The sequence below is a fragment of the Lepisosteus platostomus genome, chromosome 11 (genome assembly GCF_059453375.1).
Source record: "Lepisosteus platostomus isolate fLepPlt1 chromosome 11, fLepPlt1.hap1, whole genome shotgun sequence".
Classification (NCBI taxonomy): domain Eukaryota; kingdom Metazoa; phylum Chordata; class Actinopteri; order Semionotiformes; family Lepisosteidae; genus Lepisosteus; species Lepisosteus platostomus.
The window spans coordinates 21,030,696-21,053,677 of record NC_142621.1 but is presented as its reverse complement, the minus strand read 5'-3'; the positions used below and the strand labels follow the sequence as shown (position 1 = coordinate 21,053,677).

General features: G+C 38.5%; 1 protein-coding gene across 8 annotated transcripts in view; it reads left to right on the top strand.

Annotated features, from left to right (window-relative positions):
• Positions 1-22,982, top strand: part of cdc14ab (cell division cycle 14Ab) — an 82,844-nt gene that overhangs the window by 45,809 nt on the left and 14,053 nt on the right. For all 8 annotated transcript variants that reach the window (XM_088598860.1, XM_088598867.1, XM_088598861.1 and 5 more), the window contains 5 exons: positions 2,475-2,562; positions 3,448-3,678; positions 5,064-5,202; positions 7,927-8,086; positions 21,996-22,096. In XM_088598860.1, coding sequence (XP_088454986.1) covers positions 2,475-2,562; positions 3,448-3,678; positions 5,064-5,202; positions 7,927-8,086; positions 21,996-22,096 — 719 coding nt within the window. The remainder of the gene's footprint in view (positions 1-2,474; positions 2,563-3,447; positions 3,679-5,063; positions 5,203-7,926; positions 8,087-21,995; positions 22,097-22,982) is intronic.

Sequence of the window (22,982 nt, the reverse complement as noted above, 5' to 3'; positions counted from 1 at the left end):
TTTCATCCTCTTTCACAGTAAAAAAATCAGGCCTCAATGGGGCCACAAACCCAATCCAGGCTTGCCAGTATTTGTCAAACCTTTCTGCTTGTAACCTAAGAGAAAAGATGATCTTTTCCGTTCTATGAATCTCCTTCATAACACTGATCCACTGTTCCGGTGTTGGGAGTTCTTTAGTAAACCATTTTCTTGTGATAGAATTCCTAGTATATATCTGTCCTTTAGTTCCATGTAATGAAAAGTAAAATTACAGAGATACATAACAGAGAATTCAAATGATATGAATGTATGAATTTCCAATATTGTTGTGTTTTTGGCATGACCAGAATATGTGTGAATGAGTTGCTACTTGTTCTCCACATAACCTCCAACACTGTAAACTGCTTCCATTTTGTTTTGCTTGAATTTTTGGACTGAGAGCAGGTTTATTATGAGCATTTGGACCCAGTATATGGCAGAATATGTGTCTATTGTTAAACAATGTAGTCACCACAGCTGTTAGATAGTAATTTACTACAGATTTGGAACCTAATAATCAAACATAATGTCCTGTGAAAATGGTTTGTTGATAGAATGCCAGACAAAATGTGACCTTTTTTCATTTGACTAGCAATTAATAGTAGTCTGAATTACCAGACTAATCCAAAAGGATCACCAGTGTCACTATTTTAAAGTGTCTTGATCATCAGCCTGGGTATAAAGGCAAAAGCTGTGTTTGAGTTCTTCCTCTTGACTTTATTTAAAAAGGATTAAGTTACCCAGGCTAAATTGCAGCCCAACTGACATTTTCCTGTGCTTTTCTCACACAAGTCCTTTGTGTCTTAGGCTTGTCATGAAGTTTAGGGTTCCTGTTCTGTTGTGTGTATGCACAATTTCCTACTCATCTTTCATGCACTGCTCATCCGTTATGCTAACTCTTTTCACTTTTAGTGAATGATTAAAAACTAAATGGTTTTTGTGGTTGTCCTGTATGCTTCAGGTTGTCTCCACTGTGGAAAGATATTTGTTGTTACCAGTTTAAAAAACTCAACCTGAAGTATGTATTCAGCAGTATGTAGTGTTTTTTCCTTCAGAAATGCAAGTAGTCATTGTCAATTTTAATATTTTAAAAAGTCCAAAATCATTGAAGAAGATTAAAAGCACATTACTCTAGAGCAGTGGTTCTCAACCTATTTATCAACTGGGCTAAAACCCAATAATAAAAATAATAATAAAAACCATGGCTAAAAGCAAATCTTGCGGGCCGTATGAATGAATGATTAATGTATTATAATAGCTACTATTATATAATATGCGTAAAAGCTACTATAATATTATTTTATAATATATATATATAATATTATAATAGTAATATAGAATTTTATAATAGCTATTAACCATGTGTGTGTATGTATATATGTATAAGTGCTTCTGAAGTTGCACAGCCGATAAAGGACTTCCATCCGAAACGTCCTGTTTCTCAAGAAACCTTGTGTACTACACCATTTTTTCGAGATTACTTATCTTAAGAGACCCGTCACTTGAATCAGGTGGGTATTGCTTGTAAAATTCTTGTGAGTAGTATCAAAATGTCTTTTTACACTGGACATTTTGCAAACGCCAATTTTACTACAAAGCAAGCAGAAAGGCTGCCCATCTCTATCAGTCATGGCAAATTTGCTCCTCCATTCTTCCAGTACTTTCCTGCCCTCATCACTGATGCTCTGACTCTTTTTTCTGTTTGCACATGTTTCAGTATCTGTATTTGTTTCACTTACATTTTCTTCCTCTGGCCCATGTCTTTTTTCACCCCTTACAGCAAACCTACCACAATCCATTTTTCTTTCTTTTTTTTTATACGAACTAGCAGGCTACTAGGCTTGGCAGCCCTGCTGTGAGTGGGCTAGTCTTTGTATTCAGACGTATGACGTGCAACGGTGAAGGCAATATGAAAGTGTGTTCTAGTGACGCGCGTTATATCCTACGTGCAGCACATTAATTAAATTAAAGATTAATGAAATTTCATCTGATCACCAGCGAATCTATTCAGAAATGGTTTTACGTGACTAGAAAACACTCTTAGTGGGGCTGCAAGTTTTACCTATTTTTTATTTTTTGTTAATATTTTATCGAAGGAATTGACTGCAAACACATCTAATTTATTAAAAAAGGGTCGGACTTTGCGGGCCACACTTTCGTTTCGGGCCAGAGGTTGAGAACCACTGCTCTAGAGAATCCTAGGTGTGCCAAAGAAATTCTGTTCTATTCATTTAACTTATTCTCTAATAGCAGGATTTATTTTGAGCTGGAAAAATGTATGCTGAAAAAAAATGTCATCCTGAAGGTGTACTAGTTGCAGGATCCTTTGAAAGACAGTTACACTGAATTCTTGGATCTTCAAGATAATACCAGTCAAATGAGTCAAATTTCCTGCTCCTGTATGTACTGTAACTTTTTGTACATGAATTTAAAATATTTCCTTTCTCTCTCTGCAGCGAGTAGAAAATGGAGATTTTAACTGGATTGTTCCAGGAAAGTTCTTGGCTTTCAGTGGACCGCATCCTAAAAGTAAAATTGAGAATGGTAAGACAGGATTTGTGTTCCTGTTTCCCTTTGAGGTCTTTGCATTACACCACTGTGACAGGTTCAGATGTTTTCAGCTACACCCAGTGTTTTAGGACTGCAAAAGACCTGCTGGGACAGTCTCGTTTGTATTTCATACACAAGAAGGAAAATCTTAGATAGATCATAGTTTTAGGTATATCAGTTTCTGCCCAGTTTTAGGTATTTCAGTTAATTATTGGTCAGCTGTTTCATATAGTGTCCAGTGTTGTTTTTTTCCATCAGCAAGGTGTTCTCTTTAAGACTTCTCAAAGTAAATTGATAATAAGGGTATTACTGTTGTGAGCTTTTTGTAATACCCCCTTGATTGAAGTCTTTGAGCTGAAGCAGTTGATTAATACTGAAGACAGCATCACCGGGAGGAACAGTCAATAATGTTTGAGAACCTGCAGATAAAAATTAACTGCTGAAGGCTGTGAAAGTGAAAGCAAAATAATTCACAGTATCTTTTTATCTTGATAAGTTTTAGCTAAATTGTGTTATTTTTAAGGAAAGTTGAGGGGCTTTTGGTTTGGAGCCAAAAGCTTTTAAAGACGTCCTGTAAGTGATCCTAAATTACCTTAAAGGGTTGTTCCTAGGTGTATTTTTACACCGTGATTTAATCCCCTGGTCTGTCATATTTTGTGTCATATTATATTCTACTTTTAACTTTCAAAGTGTAATTTTGTGATTCCAGTTATCAAATGCTGTGCTTGTCCTTTGACAGCAGATGGCGAAATGTCTCCATTTACGAACCAGGATGGTTGTTGTTGGGAACTAAGCAACAGTGCGCCTGATATACAGTAGTACACTTATACTTTTCTGGTTAAGTAAAAACAAGACCTGTTTTTCTGCCTCCCTCTGCAGGATACCCTCTTCACGCCCCAGAAGCCTACTTCCCCTACTTCCGCAAGCACAATGTCAGCACCATCATTCGCCTCAACAAGAAGATCTATGATGCCAAGCGCTTCACGGACGCTGGCTTCGACCACTATGACCTGTTTTTTGTGGACGGGAGCACACCCGGCGATGCCATTGTGCGCCGGTTCCTGCACATCTGCGAGAGCACAGAGGGCGCCATCGCTGTGCACTGTAAAGGTAGAAAAGAAGATTTAGCAAATGTCCTCCAAAGCCTGTTTGCACATTATTGAGGACATAGAGCTGCTGATACATTCTCTGGTTTCAGCCGAGCAAAGGGTTTAAGCCTTTAAACATTTTAAGGTAGTCTTTGAAGTCCTGAGATTTCTATTCCGACAGTAGAGTGAGTTGCTGTAGCATTGCGGTATGTGAGCCAATTCTAAATTGAGCTGTGTAAATTTAGACATGTATTGAAGGTGACATCACAGAAGCAGAAGCATTAATGCCAAAATCCTGAATTGACTTTGTTGAATCAGTACTATACAATTTAATGTGAAAGATGACCTGCCACTGTGCAGCTTGGGTTCAAACTTAAATTGAAGATATTCATCACATCTCTCCCTTTTGGTTTAACCCACTTTGACCCTGTAAGATGAGAATAGAGTTATAGTAGTACCTGACAACAAATGACTGTAAGAACTGGTATAATATCCCAGCCATTGAACAGAGATTACTTATACTTAACATAATAAAGTAATGTAAAGTAAAAACTTTCTTATGTAAATATGAATAAAGAATGTATAATATATTTAATACAATGATGTAAGGATATAAGAATAAAAACAAATATATGTATAATATTTATATGAGAGCCTTAAAATTTAGAAATGACTATAAATGGGGTCACTTTTCACTAGGGGGCAGTGTTGTATGTATTAAATCAAATCAAGTGGGTATGTACATGTGTTCAACCCTTATTAGATGTTTTTTAATAGCAAATTTTAAGTTAGGAATTTAGAATTCTTCCTATAGACAGTTCTTTGTAGTGTGGCAAATTGTCAGAGCTGAGATTCATATCTCATAATTACAGTGTAATTCAGTTGTTTTACACAGAGGTTTAATAATTCGATGTATAAATATTATAATGTGTTACTGAGGCGGAACTCCTCACAGTCGAGCACAGTCGAGGAATGAGAAAGAACCCAATTGATGTGCGCAGGAAAGTCAGGCGTCCCAGCTAGCGGCGGCACCACACCCACCCGCACACATGACTACCCAGCCCACCGAGTTCCAGAGCAGACCAAGACGGGCAGGAAGCCTGGTCACCAGCCAGAGTACGCCAAGCAGTCGCGCACACAGACAGATGCGGTACGACCCCCAGCCAGGGTGCCACCGAAGCTTGGACTATGCCAAAAGACTATATCCAGGCTCCACAGTCAAATTATCCATCTGGGTTAAGAGCCAGGCAGACACAGGGAGGTTCAAGCTATAGGGAGTCCGAAAGAGCATTACCATAGATGGAATTATGCTCTTTCTGAATCTCAGGCTGACTGGAATCCAAGAGAGAATATCAGGGCAAACTGACCTGATTGATTAATTGATTGATTGATTGCTGTCGTGAGCAGCTGGCCTGGGCAGGACTGGGACCTTGATTGGCTGTTACCTGATGAAGCACTACAGGTTCACTGCCTCTGAAGCCATTGCCTGGATCAGGATCTGCCGGCCCGGCTCCATCATCGGGCCCCAGCAGCACTTCCTAGAAGAGTGAGTGTTCACGCTTTGGTTCTGTACACTGAATAATAATAATTGCTTACACTTATATAGTGCTATTCTGGACACTCCACTCAAAGCGCTTTACAGGTAATGGGGATCCCCTCCACCACCACCAATGTGCAGCATCCACCTGGATGATGCGACAGCAGCCATAGTGTGCCAGTATGTTCACCACACATGAGCTATCAGTGGGGAGGAGAGCAGAGTGAGGAAGCCAATTCATAGATGGGGATTATAAGGAGGCCATGATAGACAAAGGCCAATGGATGCCGGGGGTAACACCCCCACTTTTTTTGACAAACGCCCTTGGATTTTTAATGACCACAGAGAGTCAGGACCTCGGTTTTATGTCTCATCCAAAGGACGACACCTTTTTATAGTATAGTATCCCCGTCACATTTAGCATGCATTAGGACCCACACAGACCATGGGGTGAGTGTCCACTATTGGCCCTTTTAACATTTTCCAGCAGCAATCTTAGATTTTCCCAGGAGGTCTCCTATCCAGGTACTGAGCAGGCTCACATCTGCTTAGTTTTAGTAGGTTGCCAGTTGTGAGTTGCAGGGTGATATGGCTGCTGGCATGAAGGTAGGTTTGGAGTTGAGACTTGACAAAGGCTGTCACCCTGGTCTGGAAAACTCTTAGACTCACTAGTTACTCACAACCTATAGTGCAAAAACATTTCACCTTATATTTTGAAAACCTTCTGCGTGTTTATCTTGTTAATAAGTATAAAGCAAATTATATATATGTACATAGAAATTTAGGTTGTCTTGTTATCCCACTTTTTAATCCCCATCTAAATTGTCATAGTTGAATCCATATACTCATGAAGGTCCCAAACCAGCCTGAGAGAGACTAAGACTTCTCACATGTGGCCTATGATTTGTGTCATTGAAGTTTCTGAAAGTACAAATGCAGCCTCACAGCACCTTTCAACAGCAGCTGTCCTGCATCAACTAAACTTGCTCCACCTGCCCAACCTACCCACATGGCAGTGAGTTGCATGTTGCCCACTTGTGTTTTCCTGGATCTGAGCAGCTCTGTCCTCTCTTCTAGCAGGGCCTTGACTGAGTGAGCCACATCTGCCTCACGTGTTATTTTTAAATTGACTGATGCCGTTCAAACTAACAAGCTGCTATGTCTTTCCAGTGGCAGTGGACTTTCATAGATAACCTGAACTCAGTTCTCTGCCTGTAGTGAAACTGCCAGAGCACAGTGTATGTGTTAAAGGGACAGCAGACAGACAGACGTTGCTGTGGAATCATGACTAGTGACACCTTGCGACACTCTGCTTTTTGAATCCACACTGTAGAGTTCCACTTGAACTTTCCTTGCTCATGTTTTTGTTGTCATTGTGGGAAAACAAGCATCTATTTTCAGTCTCCATTTAGACTTTGTTAAAAAACATCTAGTTTCATATTAGAATTTGAAGTGCCACAACAGCAGCTCTTAATGGTAGGACAGTAAAGATATCATTGCCTGCTTCACAGAAAAAAAACGGTCCACTTTTCTCATTGAGAAATGTAACCTGCGGGTAAACCTGTGAATACCTTGTTGATATGTCTGCTGATCACTGAAATCTGTTTAAGCCACTAATACTTAGAAAACCTTTAGCCTGGGGACAGCTGCATGCCTCATAATTACACTTTCAATATGGACAACAGCAACAAAACAAGTGCTTTGTTTTTCACCAGGTGTGTACCCGGCCATGGCTAAGTCAGTGTCTTTTAAAGGTCACAATGATTTTCTTTGCTTCTGCCCGTACAAGCAGAGATGAGACCCTGGCATTGTGCAGTGAGTTGTAAGTCATCCCTGAAGGGCTAAGGGAAGTGAAGAGCAAGCTGCTCTGGAAAGCTTTGGATCCTGGCCAGCTGTGTCTTTCTCTTATCAGAAAAATAACATCTGAGACAAAACGTGGAGTCTTTCAGCTTTGAAAAATAACAGATTTGTTCTGCTAGTAATGCATTTGTTTGCATAATTCTTTTTTGCATTTATTGAGGCTACTTAGGGTACATAGGCCTGGATTCTGTGCTGGAGACTCCGTGAATCCCTCACTGAGGAGTGCCTTTACACAGACCCTTTCGCAGTGACATTGTTTTTTATAGCAGTGGTTCTTCAGTACAATTTTCAACAGCAGCTTGATTGGATCAGTAATTTAAGTTGCAGAAGTTGGAGGTTTGAGACAGATACACTGTTGTACTTTTACATTAATGTTTAATATGATTCTACTTAATGTCTTTAAAGTATGTACACATTGCCTTGCAGAAGTTTTTAACCCCCTCAATCTAGCATCTTGTAGTTGAGATGTACTTGTAAGTTAAGTTAAAGTGCCAATACTTATGTGAGCAAATCTGTAGATGACCTAGTTCAGCCTGTTTCGTAAAGTTGTTTTCTTCCCTAGTTAGTCCTCAAAGGAAATTGTGGCTCCATCAGAGATTTATCTAATGTCCTATATCACTGACTTTCTCAAATATGCTAGAGATTACTCAGTCAGGTGTTACACTTTTCTGTCAGCTCTTATCCTTTATCTCTCAACAGTTATGACTGCCATATATCTGCTTTCAGGCTGAAATGCAAATTATAGTCTCTCTCTGTATCTGCAGCTTGTGAAGCCATGAATCCTGTCTGTTAATATAAATTTGGGCTCATGCTTTTTCAGCAGATGTAAAATCATGATCCTGATCAACCTGCCCTCTCCTTCATCCCTACCAGGAAACAGGCCAGCCTATGGGTGCAGGGTGACATCCACCGGACCAAACACAAGCAGAGACATATGAGTGACATGGGAGTGTCCCACATCATCTCCAGCATGGATGACCTGTCCATCAGCAGCAGCATTTACAAATCGCATGGGGGGGACCATGTGCCGGAGGTATGCAGCTTGCAGGGCTGTGCCTAGTTTCATACAGGTTTCAGTTTTTTTTGGAAATCATTGGGTGAATCCACCCTGATGACCTAGCCCCCACAATATCGGTCCGTTACAAGATGGTCGAAGGGGTTTACCCCTTTGATTTCTGTCCTCTATTCACTTCCTGTTCCCATTCTCAAGTTCTGGTATCCTTGGTGATTTTGCCAAACAACAATCATTTGTATTACGTTTCTCACTTTCAGGATCTTAAAATTTTCACTGAGATCTTCAAAGAGCCGTCAGACCTAAAAAAAACAATCTTTTAATCTTTCAGTTAAAAGATAACATTTCCTTCCAAATGTTTATCTTCAATGAATTTGATAGACGTTTCAGGGTGGATACAAAACTGGTTGCTCTTCTCTGAACTCTCTTCACGGCTACACTACACGTGCCTTTTGTGTCTCTTGGTAGCTAAAGACAACAGTTTCCTTTTTTAAAAAAAAATATTTTTAGAGAACAAAACAAAACCATTTTACATATGAACATCCATTATTCGGCCTTACATTGCAGGCACAAATTCCTGTTTGTTCCCCTAATTTTTTACAATTATATAACTTTTCAACAAGACTATATACATTCAAAAGAAGGAAGATGTATACATTTATGAATATGAAAAGGGAGTAGACTATATAAATGTATCTTATTAAATTTCAGTTATTCTGTATCTCAACAAAATCTGACCTTAAAGGTTTAATGTACTGAACCCATCTAGACCAATATTTGACAATTTTTTTCATTTGTAATTTTAGTGAAAATGTTTTTTCCATTTTATATATTTCTTTTATTAAATCAATCCAATCATTAATTGTTGGAAGATCTGTGAGAAGCCACTTTCTTGTTATAGCTTTCTTCCCTGCTGATATAAGGACTCCAAACAAATATTCATCCGTTCCCCTCATGTAATTCCTTCCAGAAAAGCCTTATTTTAGGGCAGTTCCAGAATACAATATATGCCAATGATCACCTTGGTTTCCGCACTGTCTCCAACACTTAGAGTTTTCCTCAGTATGGTGCGCCTTCTGACCCAGAGTAATGAAAAATCGAACAATGTTTTTCCAGCAAAACTCTCTCCATAAATGCGAGTTAGTACATCTCCATTGAAATTCACAAATTTTAAGCCACTCTTCATTCGAAATTCTAACTTCACTTTCTTTCACCCATTTATCTTTTATATACTCTGTAGAATATGATTTCTTTTCCATAAAACTTTTATATAATCTAGATATAATACCTTTACCTAATTCTGATTTGTAGGCTTCTATAACTATTTTCACTACTCCATCATTAACAATATCTAAATCTCCCCTTATAATCTCCTTATTAAAATAATGGCGCATTTGAAGATATCTATAAAAATCTGAATTCTCCAAATTATGTTTCTCCTTCAAATACTGAAAACTTTGTAGCTGATTCTTATCCATTATATTACAAAATGCAGTTATTCCTTTTGTAATCCAAAATTTAAATCTATTATCCAATTTATTTGGTTTAAACTCCGTATCATAGGCACACCATTTTAGTATCTATATTGCCTCACCTAAATTATACTCTTTTGTGATCATATCCCATGTCCTTAATTGAAACTTTATCCATGGATTGAATATTTTTTTCAGTAATTTTGTCTAAATTTCTATTACCTAATAGTGCCTGAATTGGGGGGCTATTTACAAGGGACAATTCAATATCTTTCCATCTGGCTTGATGTTCTGGATTACAGGAATTAATGAGAGGTTTAACCTGAGATGCATAATAATAATCTTTTAAATTTGGAAAAAGCCATACCCCCTTTATCTTTTGAAAGTTGCAATGTTTTGAATCTAATTCTAGGTTTTCTCCCCTGTCAAATAAACCTAGAAATCATCTTATCCCATTCTGAAAATTGTTTTGCAGAGACTTCTACAGGGAGAACTTGAAATAGAAAGAGTAACTGAGGCAGTAGATTCATTTTTACAGATTCAATTCTAGAACTGAAACTCATAGGGGATTAGGCTCCATTTCGATATATCTGCTTTAATTTTAGTTATATGGGGTCCATAATTAATTGTTGCTAATACCGAAATATCTTTTGGTAAATAGACTCCTAAATATCTCATTGAAGTTTGGTCCCACTTAAGGTGGTATTTGCCTTTTAATAAATCAGGAGGGTTGTAATTAAAAGTTAGAATTTGTGTTTTTTTAACATTTAACTTATAGCCTGCCAGCAAACCAAAGCTATCTAAGAGTTTCATTACTTCTAGAAATGAACTAGTGGGATCCTCCAGATATAATAAAACGTAATCTGCGTACAGTGCTATCTTTTGCTCATTACCTTGTATAGAAATACCTTTTATTTTGTTATTTTGTCATATCCACTGGGCTAGTGGCTCTATATATAGAGCAAAAAGCAATGGAAGCTTTTGCTCCATTGGGCAAAATAAAGGGCAGCCTTGTCTAGTCCCTCGTTCTAAAGTTATTCTATCAGATAAATAACCATTTATTATATTCATGCTGTTGGTCTATCATATAAAGTTTGAATACCTTTAATAATATTTTCACAAAACCCAAACCTACCTAAAACCCTATAGAGGTATTTCCAACTAACAGAGTCAAAAGCTTTCTCAGCATCTAGGCTCATCAAAGAAGCTTCTAAATTATGTTGCTGAATATGGTTCATGATATGCAATGTGTGTCGAATGTTATCATGGGTTTGTCTATTTTGAATAAACCCTGTTTGATCATAGTGTATCAAATGAGGGAGAATCTTTTCAATTCTTTTAGCCAGTATTGCTGTGTAAATTTTATAATCCACATTAAGGACTGAGATTGGTCTGAACGATCCACAATCTAATCTATCTTTCCCCTCCTTAGGGATAACTGAGATGATAGCCTCTCTCCATGATGGGGGCATTTTCCCATCAATTAATGCCGAATTACAAGCAGAAAGAAGATTTGGTATCAATTCAGCTCGGAAGGGTTTATACCATTCTGAATTAAAACCATCAGTTCCAGGTGATTTATTAGCTCTGAGGCTCGTAATCACTGAATTCAGTTCTTCTAGTGTTATAGTCGTTTTTAATATATTATTTTGATCTTCCGTAAGAGTTCGTAAACTGAGAGATTCCAGAAAAGTATCCATCTTTTCTTCACTTTCTGAATGGGGTTGTCTATATAATTTTCTGTAAAAATTTGTAAAAGTGTTTTGAATTTCTTCCCATTTATATAATGCACCATTACAGTTCTGGACCCTTATTTTATATATTATATTATCGGTCTGTTGTTTTTTTAATTTTCTTGCCAACAGCTTTAGTTATTTTGACCCTGTTTCATAATATTTTTGTCTAGTAAATATATATACATTTTCAATTTCCTGTGTATATAAGACATCTATTTTGTTTCTAAGCTTTTTTATTTCTTGCATAATTTTTGAATCCTGTTTTTCTTGATGTTTTTTCTCCAATTCTTTTAACTTTATATTCAGATTAGATAATTGTAGTTGCTTTACGTTCTTCTTATGACTGCTCAGAGCAATAATTTTCCCCCTTATAACTGCCTTTAATGTATCCCATATCATCTCTGGTCTCACTTCCCCATTATCATTCTCCTCCAAAAATAGTTTTATTTCTTGTTTTATCTGTTCTTTACATTGTGGATCATTCAACAGACTTGAGTTCATCCTCCATGTTGTATTTCCCTGATTATTACTTAATCGTATGGACAATTACATAGGAGCATGGTCTGAAAAATCAATTCTACCAATATCACAACCTTGGATCCTATGTCTATCTCTCGTGTATAAAAAAATAATCAATCCTTGAATATACCAAATGAGGGAAGGAATAGTGAGTGTAATCCCGCCCACTTGGATAGAAATCTCTCCAAAGATCTATTATTCCCATTTCCCCCATCAGTACATTAATCTTTTTATACAGTGACTTATCTCTCTGAGAAGATATATTTGTAGAATCAAGCCTGGGGTTAAGACGCACATTCCAATCTCCTCCACAAATCAGTATCCCTTGTGCATTAACCATCAAATTGACCATTTTTTTATAAAAATTAAAATCACTACCAGGTGGAGCATATACATTAAGTAATGTTAGTAATTCCCCTTCAATTTTTCCCAATACTAATACATATCTCCCCTCCTTATCTTTAACTTCTGTAAGCAACTCAAATTTACCCTTTTGAGATATCAGTATAGCCACTCCTCTCCTATGGCCAGATTTATATGAGGAGAAATAGATTTTTGAGAAACCCATTCTCCTTAATTTCTCATGTTCCAATACACTCAAATGTGTTTCTTGTAAAAAAGCAATATGAGCCCCTTCTTTCTATATTTTAGACAAAATCTTACTTCTCTTAATAGGGTTAAGTACTCCATTAACATTAAATGTAACTATTTTAAGGTCTTGCTTGGACATATTTTATGTAAATGGTAAAACTTTCAAAATCTCTCCCATACAACATATGTTTCATATTGTTAAACATCCTCTTCCTATCATTTTTTTCTAATAATGCACCACAATCAAAAAACACAATAAACAAAAACATTAACCAAACAATCTTAAACAAAACTGTATCCATCTCCGTCTCTTTCACAGTACTTTCATCCAACTGTGGGGTTCTTTTCAAACGAACCCTATGTGGGCCGCTCTCCTTTTTTTCTTAAACAAAAAAAAAAGGGGAAAGTCCGTTAGGGACACCCTCCTTCTCCTCTGGAGGAGGGCCCTTAAGCAGGCGGCGCGGTGGCAAATCCAAACTTATATTATAAAGAGGAATAAAAAAGGAGTGTAACCAGAAAAATAAAAAGTCACCCTGGTTGTAATCACCAAGTATCTGTCCCAACATTTACAAATTCTCTTAAAACATCGCAGGAAACTTATTTAAAAAAAAACCTTAACTATTAAATCACGACCAACTTTTAACAACTCACTGTATCAAATTTCTTCAATCTTGCGAGGGGGGTCTTCTCCTGAAACTCTGTAATTTCTCCTGATATTGCTGTTTCGAGGATTGGTCTTTCCCAGGACCATCCCGTCTTCCAGCCTTCTGCCAAGTAAACAGTCGCTCGATTTCTTCTTCCAGTGTAGGCGCTGGCTGTATAACTTGTACTTTAAGACCCCACTCTTCCATGTCCTTTGTGGCTTCTGCTGCCGAATGGTATAGGAAGGTGTCGTCTTCGTAAAACACCCGCAACCTTGCTGGAAATGGAGTCTGAAATTTTATTTTCTGCGATTTCAGCACCTTTTTTTACTTCAGAATATTCCATACGTTTTTTTAGTACTGTCGGGGGGTAATCATGATCCACATAAAATCGTTTGTTATTGTGGAAGAGTTCTTTCTTTTGCCAAGCTTTATGCAACACTTCCTCTTTCATCTTGTAGCTTAAAAACTTGGCGACAATGGAGAGCAGTTTGGTGTCAGGGCCTTTAGGTCTCGGCGCTAACGCTCTATGCGCCCTTTCAATTCCCAATTTCACGTCCTTCGGTAAATCAAGTTCCCCCCTTAGCAGATTTTCAAGGAAGGTGACCATGCAGCGACCCTCCGATTCTTTGGGGATTCCGTAAATCCGAATGTTTTCTCTGCGCGATCTTCCTTCCTGGTCTGTTGATTTAGTTTCTAAAGTAATTTGTCGTTGCAAGAGTTTCTTTATCGCAGTTTCTGTTGTTAAGACCCTTGTTTCCACTTCTTCGATCTGTCCCTCTGCTTTATCCAGTCTCTTATTAACCTTGCTCAGCTCCTGTTTAATATCCATAAGCTGCTCTTTATTATCCCGTCTGAAGTCTCTAAGTTCGTATAATATTTTCTGAAGACTGGCATCTGCGCCATCTTGTTCAGAGTCCGTTGAGCTACTTCGACTATGGTCCGAAGTTGCAATTTCGACATTTTCCACAGTCGTTAGTTTTCTCCTGCTTCTCTTGACAGTCCCTTCAACCATAGTTATTATTTTTTCAAACGTAATGTAGAAAAAAAACACTTTTTCAGGGCTTTATTACAAAGTTGCCGGGCGATCCGTATTATGCTGCCTTTCCCGTCCGCATTCTAACCAGAAGTCTCCAAGACAACAGTTTCCATGTGGTTGTAAAAGTGCATTGTGGAGTTCAGACATTCAGATGTGAGGGTGACTGGATGTTTAGAACAACAGGAAAAGGAAGGGTTGGGGTAAAGGTATTGCTGGACAGTTTTTGGCTCAGATTATCCTCCTGACGAACTGGGGCTTTCTTGGCCAGTCTGCTCTGTGTTGAAATGCATGGAAGAAGTTGTGTTTCTAAGTTTTGTTCCGCTTTTCCTTGAAATCAGCGGCTTGGTGCCAGCCGACTGATGGTGTGCTCTATAGCACCTTCAGTCTAGTTGTTTTACTCAGTCTCTGTGCCTTGTTTCTACGAATCATAACTATAAAAAGTGCTGATACACATTGCAACCTTAATTAAAGATTTCTAAGGGTCTTCAGCACTTTTGTCATGGCTTAATGACATTTCTTGTAGTTTATATACACTGTATGGTTATCCTGCTGTCACCAGCTGCCCCTTTTGCCTTAGAATAGAGATCTCAATCTTTCCTGTCCTAGTAAGTACTTTTTATTTAATCACTTCTCATAAAGATCCACATCTTAGATCTAAAAAGGCATAAAACATAGCCTTGTTATTGGAATTAAATTATTTACATGATGATGCTATCTAAATGATGTAGCATTACTTTCAAGTCAACCTGCGTCAAATTCCATTCAATGATAAAATTCAATAATAAAACTGTGTTCTCTGTAACTGTGATTTTATACACTCTTTGAGATTAAATGTTTCTGGGAATACCTGTATGGTCTGGTTCCCAGGATATTTAACATAGAAAGCTCTGATAGAAGCATCCAAACCTCCTGCCTGTGTAAAGACTAGTGTGAAACCAGTGATCCTCAGAACTAGCCTTCCTAGGCCAGGTTGACTGCAGTGATCCGCACTACTGACAGTCAGCTCAGATACATTCAGCGTAGCCCCTCAGTGGTCTTGTTGGTCTACAGAAGAGCAACTTCTTATAAATAAAGCACCGGGATCTATTAGCTGTAGGTTTTAACTTATTTATCCTGTGTATTTTACTCATCTTTTTTTCATTAGAATGTACAGTACAATAGTGTACGTGGGCTCACTCTCAAAACCTGTTGATTCTGGTAGCAACCAAAAATAAATTGCTGTCCTGAGGAAAAGAAAGCTTGATTAGACCTTCTGCATTGTACAACCAACCTCGGATCTGAAAACCCATGAGTTTTCAAGCTAGACACCATGAGCAGGTGTGAATTCAAAGCTGGCAGCAGACTCTCCTTCCCTAAAAGTGGACTTAAAAACTCGGCTCCAAAGAGAGCTCCAGCACCATACAGAGGGCTTCAGATTTAGCTGATTTTAAAATAATATATTGAATACAAGTATCATTACGTAAAAAGCCCTGTTTCCTAGAAAGGCTACTGTATATTCAGAATGACAATTAGGAATTCACTGGATTTACCAGTTGGATAGTGAAGCACTTATGTCAACTTTTCTTGATGGTTATGTGACTATGCCCCCTGCTCTTCACATATCTGTTTTAACATAGTCCTCCTGGGCCTGTTGGAGTCCAGGAAGTGTAAAACTTGAAGTGTAAATTAGGCAAAAGGTAATTTGCTACTAATTAAATATTGCAGTGTATTTGCTTGCAAATAAGTGACATGAACAGTGGGTTGAAGTATTGGAAAAAGTGAGAATGAGAGCTGTAATCAATACCAAATTTAATTTGGTCACATTAGAAAGCATTTACCATTTAGCGTTTCAGTCATACACAGGAGTGCACCATCACATTTATCTGGGTCTCCCTAACCTTAGAGCAAGGAGCCCCAGGAGCTGAGTTCGTTTTGTGAGACCAGCAGATACATAAACATCAAGACAAATCAGCTTTAAAGGGTCTTCAGGAGGTTTATGAGTGTGATGGAACTCGACATAAACGTTCTGTACAAACCAAGTTGCAATGTGATATTCGGTCAGCATAAAGGAATCTTGCACATTGTCGAGCTGTAAACTATAAAAGAAACTATTTCTAGAATCATGTAAATTGGAAAACACAGTATCATGATGTACTTGGATAGGTTACAGTGGACTGCTCGTATCTCTTCTAATATAATCCTCAATCTGTGGACTTATGATTTTGAATATGAGAGGAATCTGAACTTTAAAAAATCTCTAAAGAAACTGTTTCAGTTGCACACACAGACCTGTTGTGTTCATGGTGACAGGTGCCTATGGTAATGTCAGTTTCCACGTTGTTGCCCTAGTCAGATTTTTCCCTTCAAACCACCCTTGTGAGCCTTCAAGTCTGCTGTTTAGCCACTTGAAGAGTCAGAATGAGGTTTAAATCATAATTTTAAATATTATACTTAAGTGGATATCAAAAGTCTACACACCATCATGATGTTTCACCTTTTGTTGATGTAAAGGCTGAAATCAAGACAAATCATGTCAGACCTTTTTCACCTTTAATAAGATCTTGTAACTGACACTATTTAAATGAAAAACAAATGAATAATTTTTAGAAAAATAATTCTCTAAAGATTAAATTGCCTAAAGGCAATTCAAGTAAATAATGAATATAATGAACACATGGTTAAAAGTTAAATAACTTATGCTCATTATGTGTGTTTCTAGGAAAAGCCTGTAGGATTGTTCTTTCTTACAAACCGAGCAATAGAGGTAAACTATGTGGTTTACAATTCCGATAGTACTGTATGAGTCTGCCTTATTCCTTACCTGGCACATTTTTACTGAATGTTTATTGTTCTTGCAGTTGTATTCGGGAAGTATGAGTCATTTGCAAAATTAATCTAATGCTTTGACTAGAGGGCATACTCAAGACCAAAGTCAGTCATCCGGTGAGAGTCTCTGAGGCTTTTTTTATCTCCATGTCTTTTGTTGCAAAAATGGTTATCACCAATACAGTATGTAGCTATAACATGAAAGCTTTATTTTTTAGTGTCTGGTCACTATGGTGAAAACAAACGGAAAAACTACTGCTCCTTGTGCTTAATAATAATTCCTTACACATACTGTATATAGCGCTTTTCTGGACAGTCCCCTCCACCACACTGATGTGTAGCATCCGCCTGGATGACGTGACGGCAGCCATAGTGCACCAGTACACTCACCACACATGAACTGTCAGTGGGAAGAAAAACAGACTGATGAAACCAATTCATAGAGATTATGGGTATTAATTGGTAAAGGCCAATGGGAAAATGGCCAAGACACCAGGGTCAGAACCTTGGTTTTCTAGGGACTATCCCTTTTTACAGTATAGCGTCCTCGTCACTATACTGGGGCATTAGGACCCACATAGACCGCAGGGTGAGTGCCCCCTGCTGGCCCCTCTAATACCTCTTCCAGCAGCAACCTTAGTTTTTCCCAGGAGGTTTCCTATCCAGGTACTGACCAGGCTCACACCTGCTTAGCTCCAGTGGGTTGCAAGTTGTTAGTTGCTGGATTATATGGCTGCTGGCCATAGTCTGACTTTAGAGCAATGGTTCTCAACCTGCGGCCCGCAACGTCCGACCTCTTTTTAATAAATTACATTTGTTTGCAGTCGATTCTTTCGATTAAAAAAAAATAGGCAACCCCACTAGGAGTGTGTTGTAGTCACGTAAAACCATTTCTGAATAGATTTGCAGGTGATCAGATTCATTTTCATTAATTTTTAGTTTAATTAATGTGCTGCACGTAGGTTATAATGCACGTCACTAGAACACACTTTCATATTGCCTTCACCGTCGCACGTCATACGTCTGAACGCAAAGACTAGCCCACTCACAGCAGGGTTGCCTAGCCTAGTAGCCTGCTAGTTTGCGTAAAAAAAGAAAAAAAAATGGATTGTGTATTAAATGGATTAAGTTTGTTGTAAGGGGTGAAAAACGACCAGAGGAAGAAAATGTAAACAAAACAAATATAGAAAATGAAACGTGCAAACAGAAAAAAGAGTCGGAGCATCAGCGATTAGGGCAGGAAAGAATTGGAAGAATGGAGGGTTTTTTTTGCCGTGATTGATAGAGATGGGGAGCCTTTCTGTTTGCTTTACAGTAAAATTATTGGCGCTTGCAAAATGTCCAGTGTAAAAAAACAATTTGATACTACTCACAAGAATTTTGACAAGCAGTATCCACTTAATTCGAGTGACAGGTCTCTCAAGATAAGTAATCCAAAAAAAATGCTATTGCTGAACAGAAAGTCATGTAAGCGACTTTAAAAACGCCCCAGGTGTTGACGCTAGCCACATTCAAAATTTCATAGCTACTCGCTAAACATGGCAAACCATTCAGTGATGGTGAACTAGTAAAGAACTGTTTTCTTAATCCAAAGTCTCTTTGAGCACTTGAGCAACAAAAGCGAGATAATTCGCAGGATAAAAAGTTTACAGCTAATACTTCTCCGCAATCAAGTCATGCTTCCGTGCACGTTTGAGAGACCTTCACCTGGAATCTCAACTTCGTTGTGCTCCTCGTTGGTCTCCTCCAGACAGCATCAAGTGTCCCATTAATGTGACTACCATACTGTCAGAGTTATGAATGTTAAGAATATATACAGTATAAACTGATGGAAAAAAGAAGCAAACACCTCCTCCTCCACACACTGGCCTTTCCGTCTGTGTGGAACAGGCTGAAGAGTGACTCATCCGTGTAGAGGACCTGATACCACTGCTGACAAGTCCCTCGCATCATCAGTCTGGTCCAAGTCAGTTGGGTGTGACATCTAGGAGGTGTGAGCAGAGGGCCTCTGACAGGTCGCCTTGCTCTAAGGCCAGCAGCATGCAGCCTCACTGTATTGTCACTGATGCGGGCATTGTGTCTGCCAGCAGTTTCAGCAGCAGTACAGGTGCCAATTCTGAAACGATCTCTCAGATTGACCAGTCTGATGTGTCGGTTCTGCTCTGGTGTGGTCACTTGAGGGCAACTGGATCTTGGATGGTCATCTGTCCTCCCAATCTGCTAAAACCTTCTCTGCAGTCGGGACACAGTGGAGCGGCTTACTTCATAGTGTCTGGCAATGCTGGCACATGACATGCCTGCCTGCAGCATGCCAGTGGCCCTCTCTCTTGCTTCTGGTGACATTCGAGGCATTATGGAATGCACAGAAAACTGACTAAGGGGTTTGACCTTCCCTGCAGAATAAAAAATCATACAGTTTTGGTTACCTGCTCTTCACAACAGAATTATGTTGAAGTGCAATATGGCCTGATCAAAAGAGATTTCAGATGACTTCAGAAGAAGAGTTGTTGAAGCTCATAAGATTGGAAAGGGTTACAGAAGGATTTCTAAATACTTGGGCCTCCATCAGTCCACAGTAAAGCAGATAGATTACAAATGGAAGAAATTCAGCATCGTTGCTACTCTCCCTAGGAGTGGGCGTCCTACAAAGATCAGTGTAAGGGCCCACCGTACAATCCTTAAACAAGTGACAAAGAATCCTAGGGTGACAGCTAAGGATCAGCAGGCATCTCTTGCACTTGATAACGTCTGTGTTCATGAGTCTGCCATAAGAAAAACACTGAACAAGAATGGTGTTCATGGGAGGTTACCACGGCGGAAACCACTGCTTTAAAAAACAAACTGCTGCCCGTCTTAAGTTTTCTGAAGACCACCTGGATGCTCCACAGCACTACTGGAACAATGTTTTGTGGACAGATGAGACCAAAGTTTAACTTTTTGGTAAATGTACACAGCATTATGTTTGGAGAAAACAAAACACTGCATACCAACACCAAAACCTCATCCCAACTGTAAAGCATGGTGGAGGGAGTATAATGGTGTGGGGCTGCTTTGCTGCCTCAGGGCCTGGACAGCTTGCAATCATTGAGGGACCAATGAATTCCAAGTTGTATCAGGAAATTCTACAGCAGAATGTCAGGGCATCTGTGATCTAAAACTCAAAACAAGTTGGGTAATGCAACATGACAATGGTCCAAAACACAGGGGTAAATCAACAACAGAGTGGCTCAAACAGAAGAAATTCCATATTTTAGAACAAGTCAGAGTCCTGACTACAATCCCATTGAAATGCTGAGGTGTGATCTGAAGCAGGCTGTTCAAGCAAGACATCCCAAAAATATACATGAAGTGAAACAGTTTTGTATAGAGGAATGGGCCAAAATACCTCCTAACTGCTGCGCAGGTCTGATCAGCAGCTACAGAAAGCATTTGGTTGAGGTTATTGCCAATAAAGGAGTTTCCACTAGTTACTAAATATAAGGGAGCACATCCTTTTTCCATAAATGACCTTGATTGTTTAAACCGTATGTTCAATAAAGATATGGCAGTGTAAAATGTTGTGTGTGTTGTTTGTTAAATAAGATTGTCTTTATTTATTTTATTATTTATTATTTTAGGAGCCATCCATGCAGAAATCCATATAATTCCTAAGGGTTCACAAACATTTTCTCACAACTGTATATATCATAGAATATATATATATATAAGAAAATCCAGGGAGTAACTGCAGTGTACTTCAGTAGTAAATGTAGAGGTTGGAAAAGCTATGGTGTGGTACACAAGGTTTCCTGAGAAATGGGACGTTTTGGATGGAAGTCCTTCATCAGCTGTGCAAGCAAAGTGCTTCTGCAGTTGCACAGATAGCGAATGACTTCCTTCTGAAACGTCCTGTTTCTCAAGAAACCTTGTGTACTACACCATAACTTTTCCAACCTCTCTATATATACTGTACATACACATGGTTAATAGCTATTATGCACGCAAATAAGGTAAGCCTAGTAGTGATTAATATATGTGGCCCACAAGTCTTGCTTTTAGCCACGGTTGTGGCCCAGTTGATAAAAAGTTTGAGAACCACTGCTTTAGAGCCTTACTGGTATGGACAACAGGATATCTCACTTGGTTATCTGTAAAACTCTCAATCTCTGCTGTCTGTTAGTCTAATTAAGTTCTCCCAAAAGGCAAAAGAATAAACAACATTTCTTGAGGTGTGAGAAAGGAAGGGGAAGGGAGCAGGAGTATGAAGCTGAGGTCTGGGTAGGCAGATCAGATAAAGGATCAGACATTTATTTTAAGTGTTTCTAGTACTTGTAAGGTCTCTTTTATGCTAAATTATTTAATATGGAAGGCATGTTGCCTGTTTCTCCCATGGTGAACACCTGAGTTAAATTAATTAACAATTTCCTGTTCCTTCTCTTAAAGTTTCCTATTATGTATACCCAACTTTATCAACTGTTACTCTGCTGATGTAATTTTGTAATGTTTCTCTCTCCTGACTTAATTTTGTACCTTTTCTTGCAATGTATTGTACTCCATCTCTAAATGGATGTTGCCGTTTTGTAATCATTTTATAAAGTGCTTTATTTCTTCTTATATTTTCCATTATTGATCTGGTTAAGTCATTTCAGCCACTAATTTCTAGCCTTTGATTTTCTCATTCTTATTATAAATCTGCTCTGTGCTTCAAACAGAATCTCTTTAAAATATTGCCATATCTCTGTACAATTTCCATGTCCCATTTCACGTTTCCTAAGCTAAGTAACATTTATTTAAAGTCTTATCTCCTGAAATGGTAAATATTTATCTTGGGTTTTGAGCAGTTTTGAAATGTACTTCAAAACATACCATATTGTGATCTCTAACAGTTCCCTAACAGTTTGTTCTTCACTATATTTGATTGCTTTAAACGACAAAATCATTAAAGACATTACCTGTAGTAGGTGTTCAGAAAAATAGAAGAAATGGTTAGCTGTGTCTGACACTTGGTCTCTAGCATAGTGAGACAAAATCTATTGGAAGGTATTGCAGTCTTCACTGACTGGGGGACTGAATAAAGCATTCACTTGTACTGTATATACAGTACTGTATGTAATAACTTATGGAAATATAACACCTTTCTCTTTGCAGAATGAATTTGGGGACGATGGAATTTCTCTTACTCAGGGAGACAAACTTCGTGCCTTAAAAAGCAGAAGACAGCCACGTTCGGCCACCACTGGAGCTTTGAGGTCAGACTAATGTTGCAGCCCAATTACGCAAATGAAAAATGAAAGTCTTTCAAGTCCTCAGATGAGTTTAGAAACAAGATAGGCTGAGTAACTAATTTTTTACTTCTAGCAATCGTAACACAAATGTGTTATTGCCACACATGCCACTGTGACAAACAGTAATTTGGTTCTAGTTTTGTTGTATTCAGAGCACACTAACTGCTAGTCCTTGTCAGTCTTCTATCTAACAACAGTTCATTCACCAGTTAATTGGAATTTGTGATAAAAATTGAATATTTTAATATATTAGCTTTGTGAAAAATGTTAAATGTTATTTGAATCATATCTGATAATGCTAGCTTTGTGGAAAAAAATACTAAAACATTTAGACTATTTCCCAGCACTATAATTGTCTATATCTGCATCACAAATGCTCTGTCTTATCAGGGCCACATTGAAATGTTGTGTGCTGAAAAAAAGTTGAAAAGTCTTTCTGCCTAATATAGACAGAACACCACGACTATAGAGGTTCGGCCACCTGTAGTCCAGGTGGGGCATTGTGTGGTCATTTATTTATGCTTTTTGCCCTTTTTACGATGTGTTTTTAGATTTTACCCTTTATTTCCACTCAGCCTGGAATTATTGGTGTTTTTGTGATGCCACAGCTCTCTTCACCAACTCCTATAGTACAGAGAGAGTGAGGATGGGAGTGCAAGCTCCTCCAGCCTGCCCTCCCATCCTGCTCTTCATCTCTGGACACTGCAAGATGTCCAGTGACTTACGGGAGAGGAGAATCGCATGTCTCCCTCACAGCACTGCAGGTCACCTGATGACTTACAGGAGAGGAGAATCGCATCTTTCCCTCATGTCACTGCAGGTCACCTAGTGACTTACAGGAGAGGAGAAT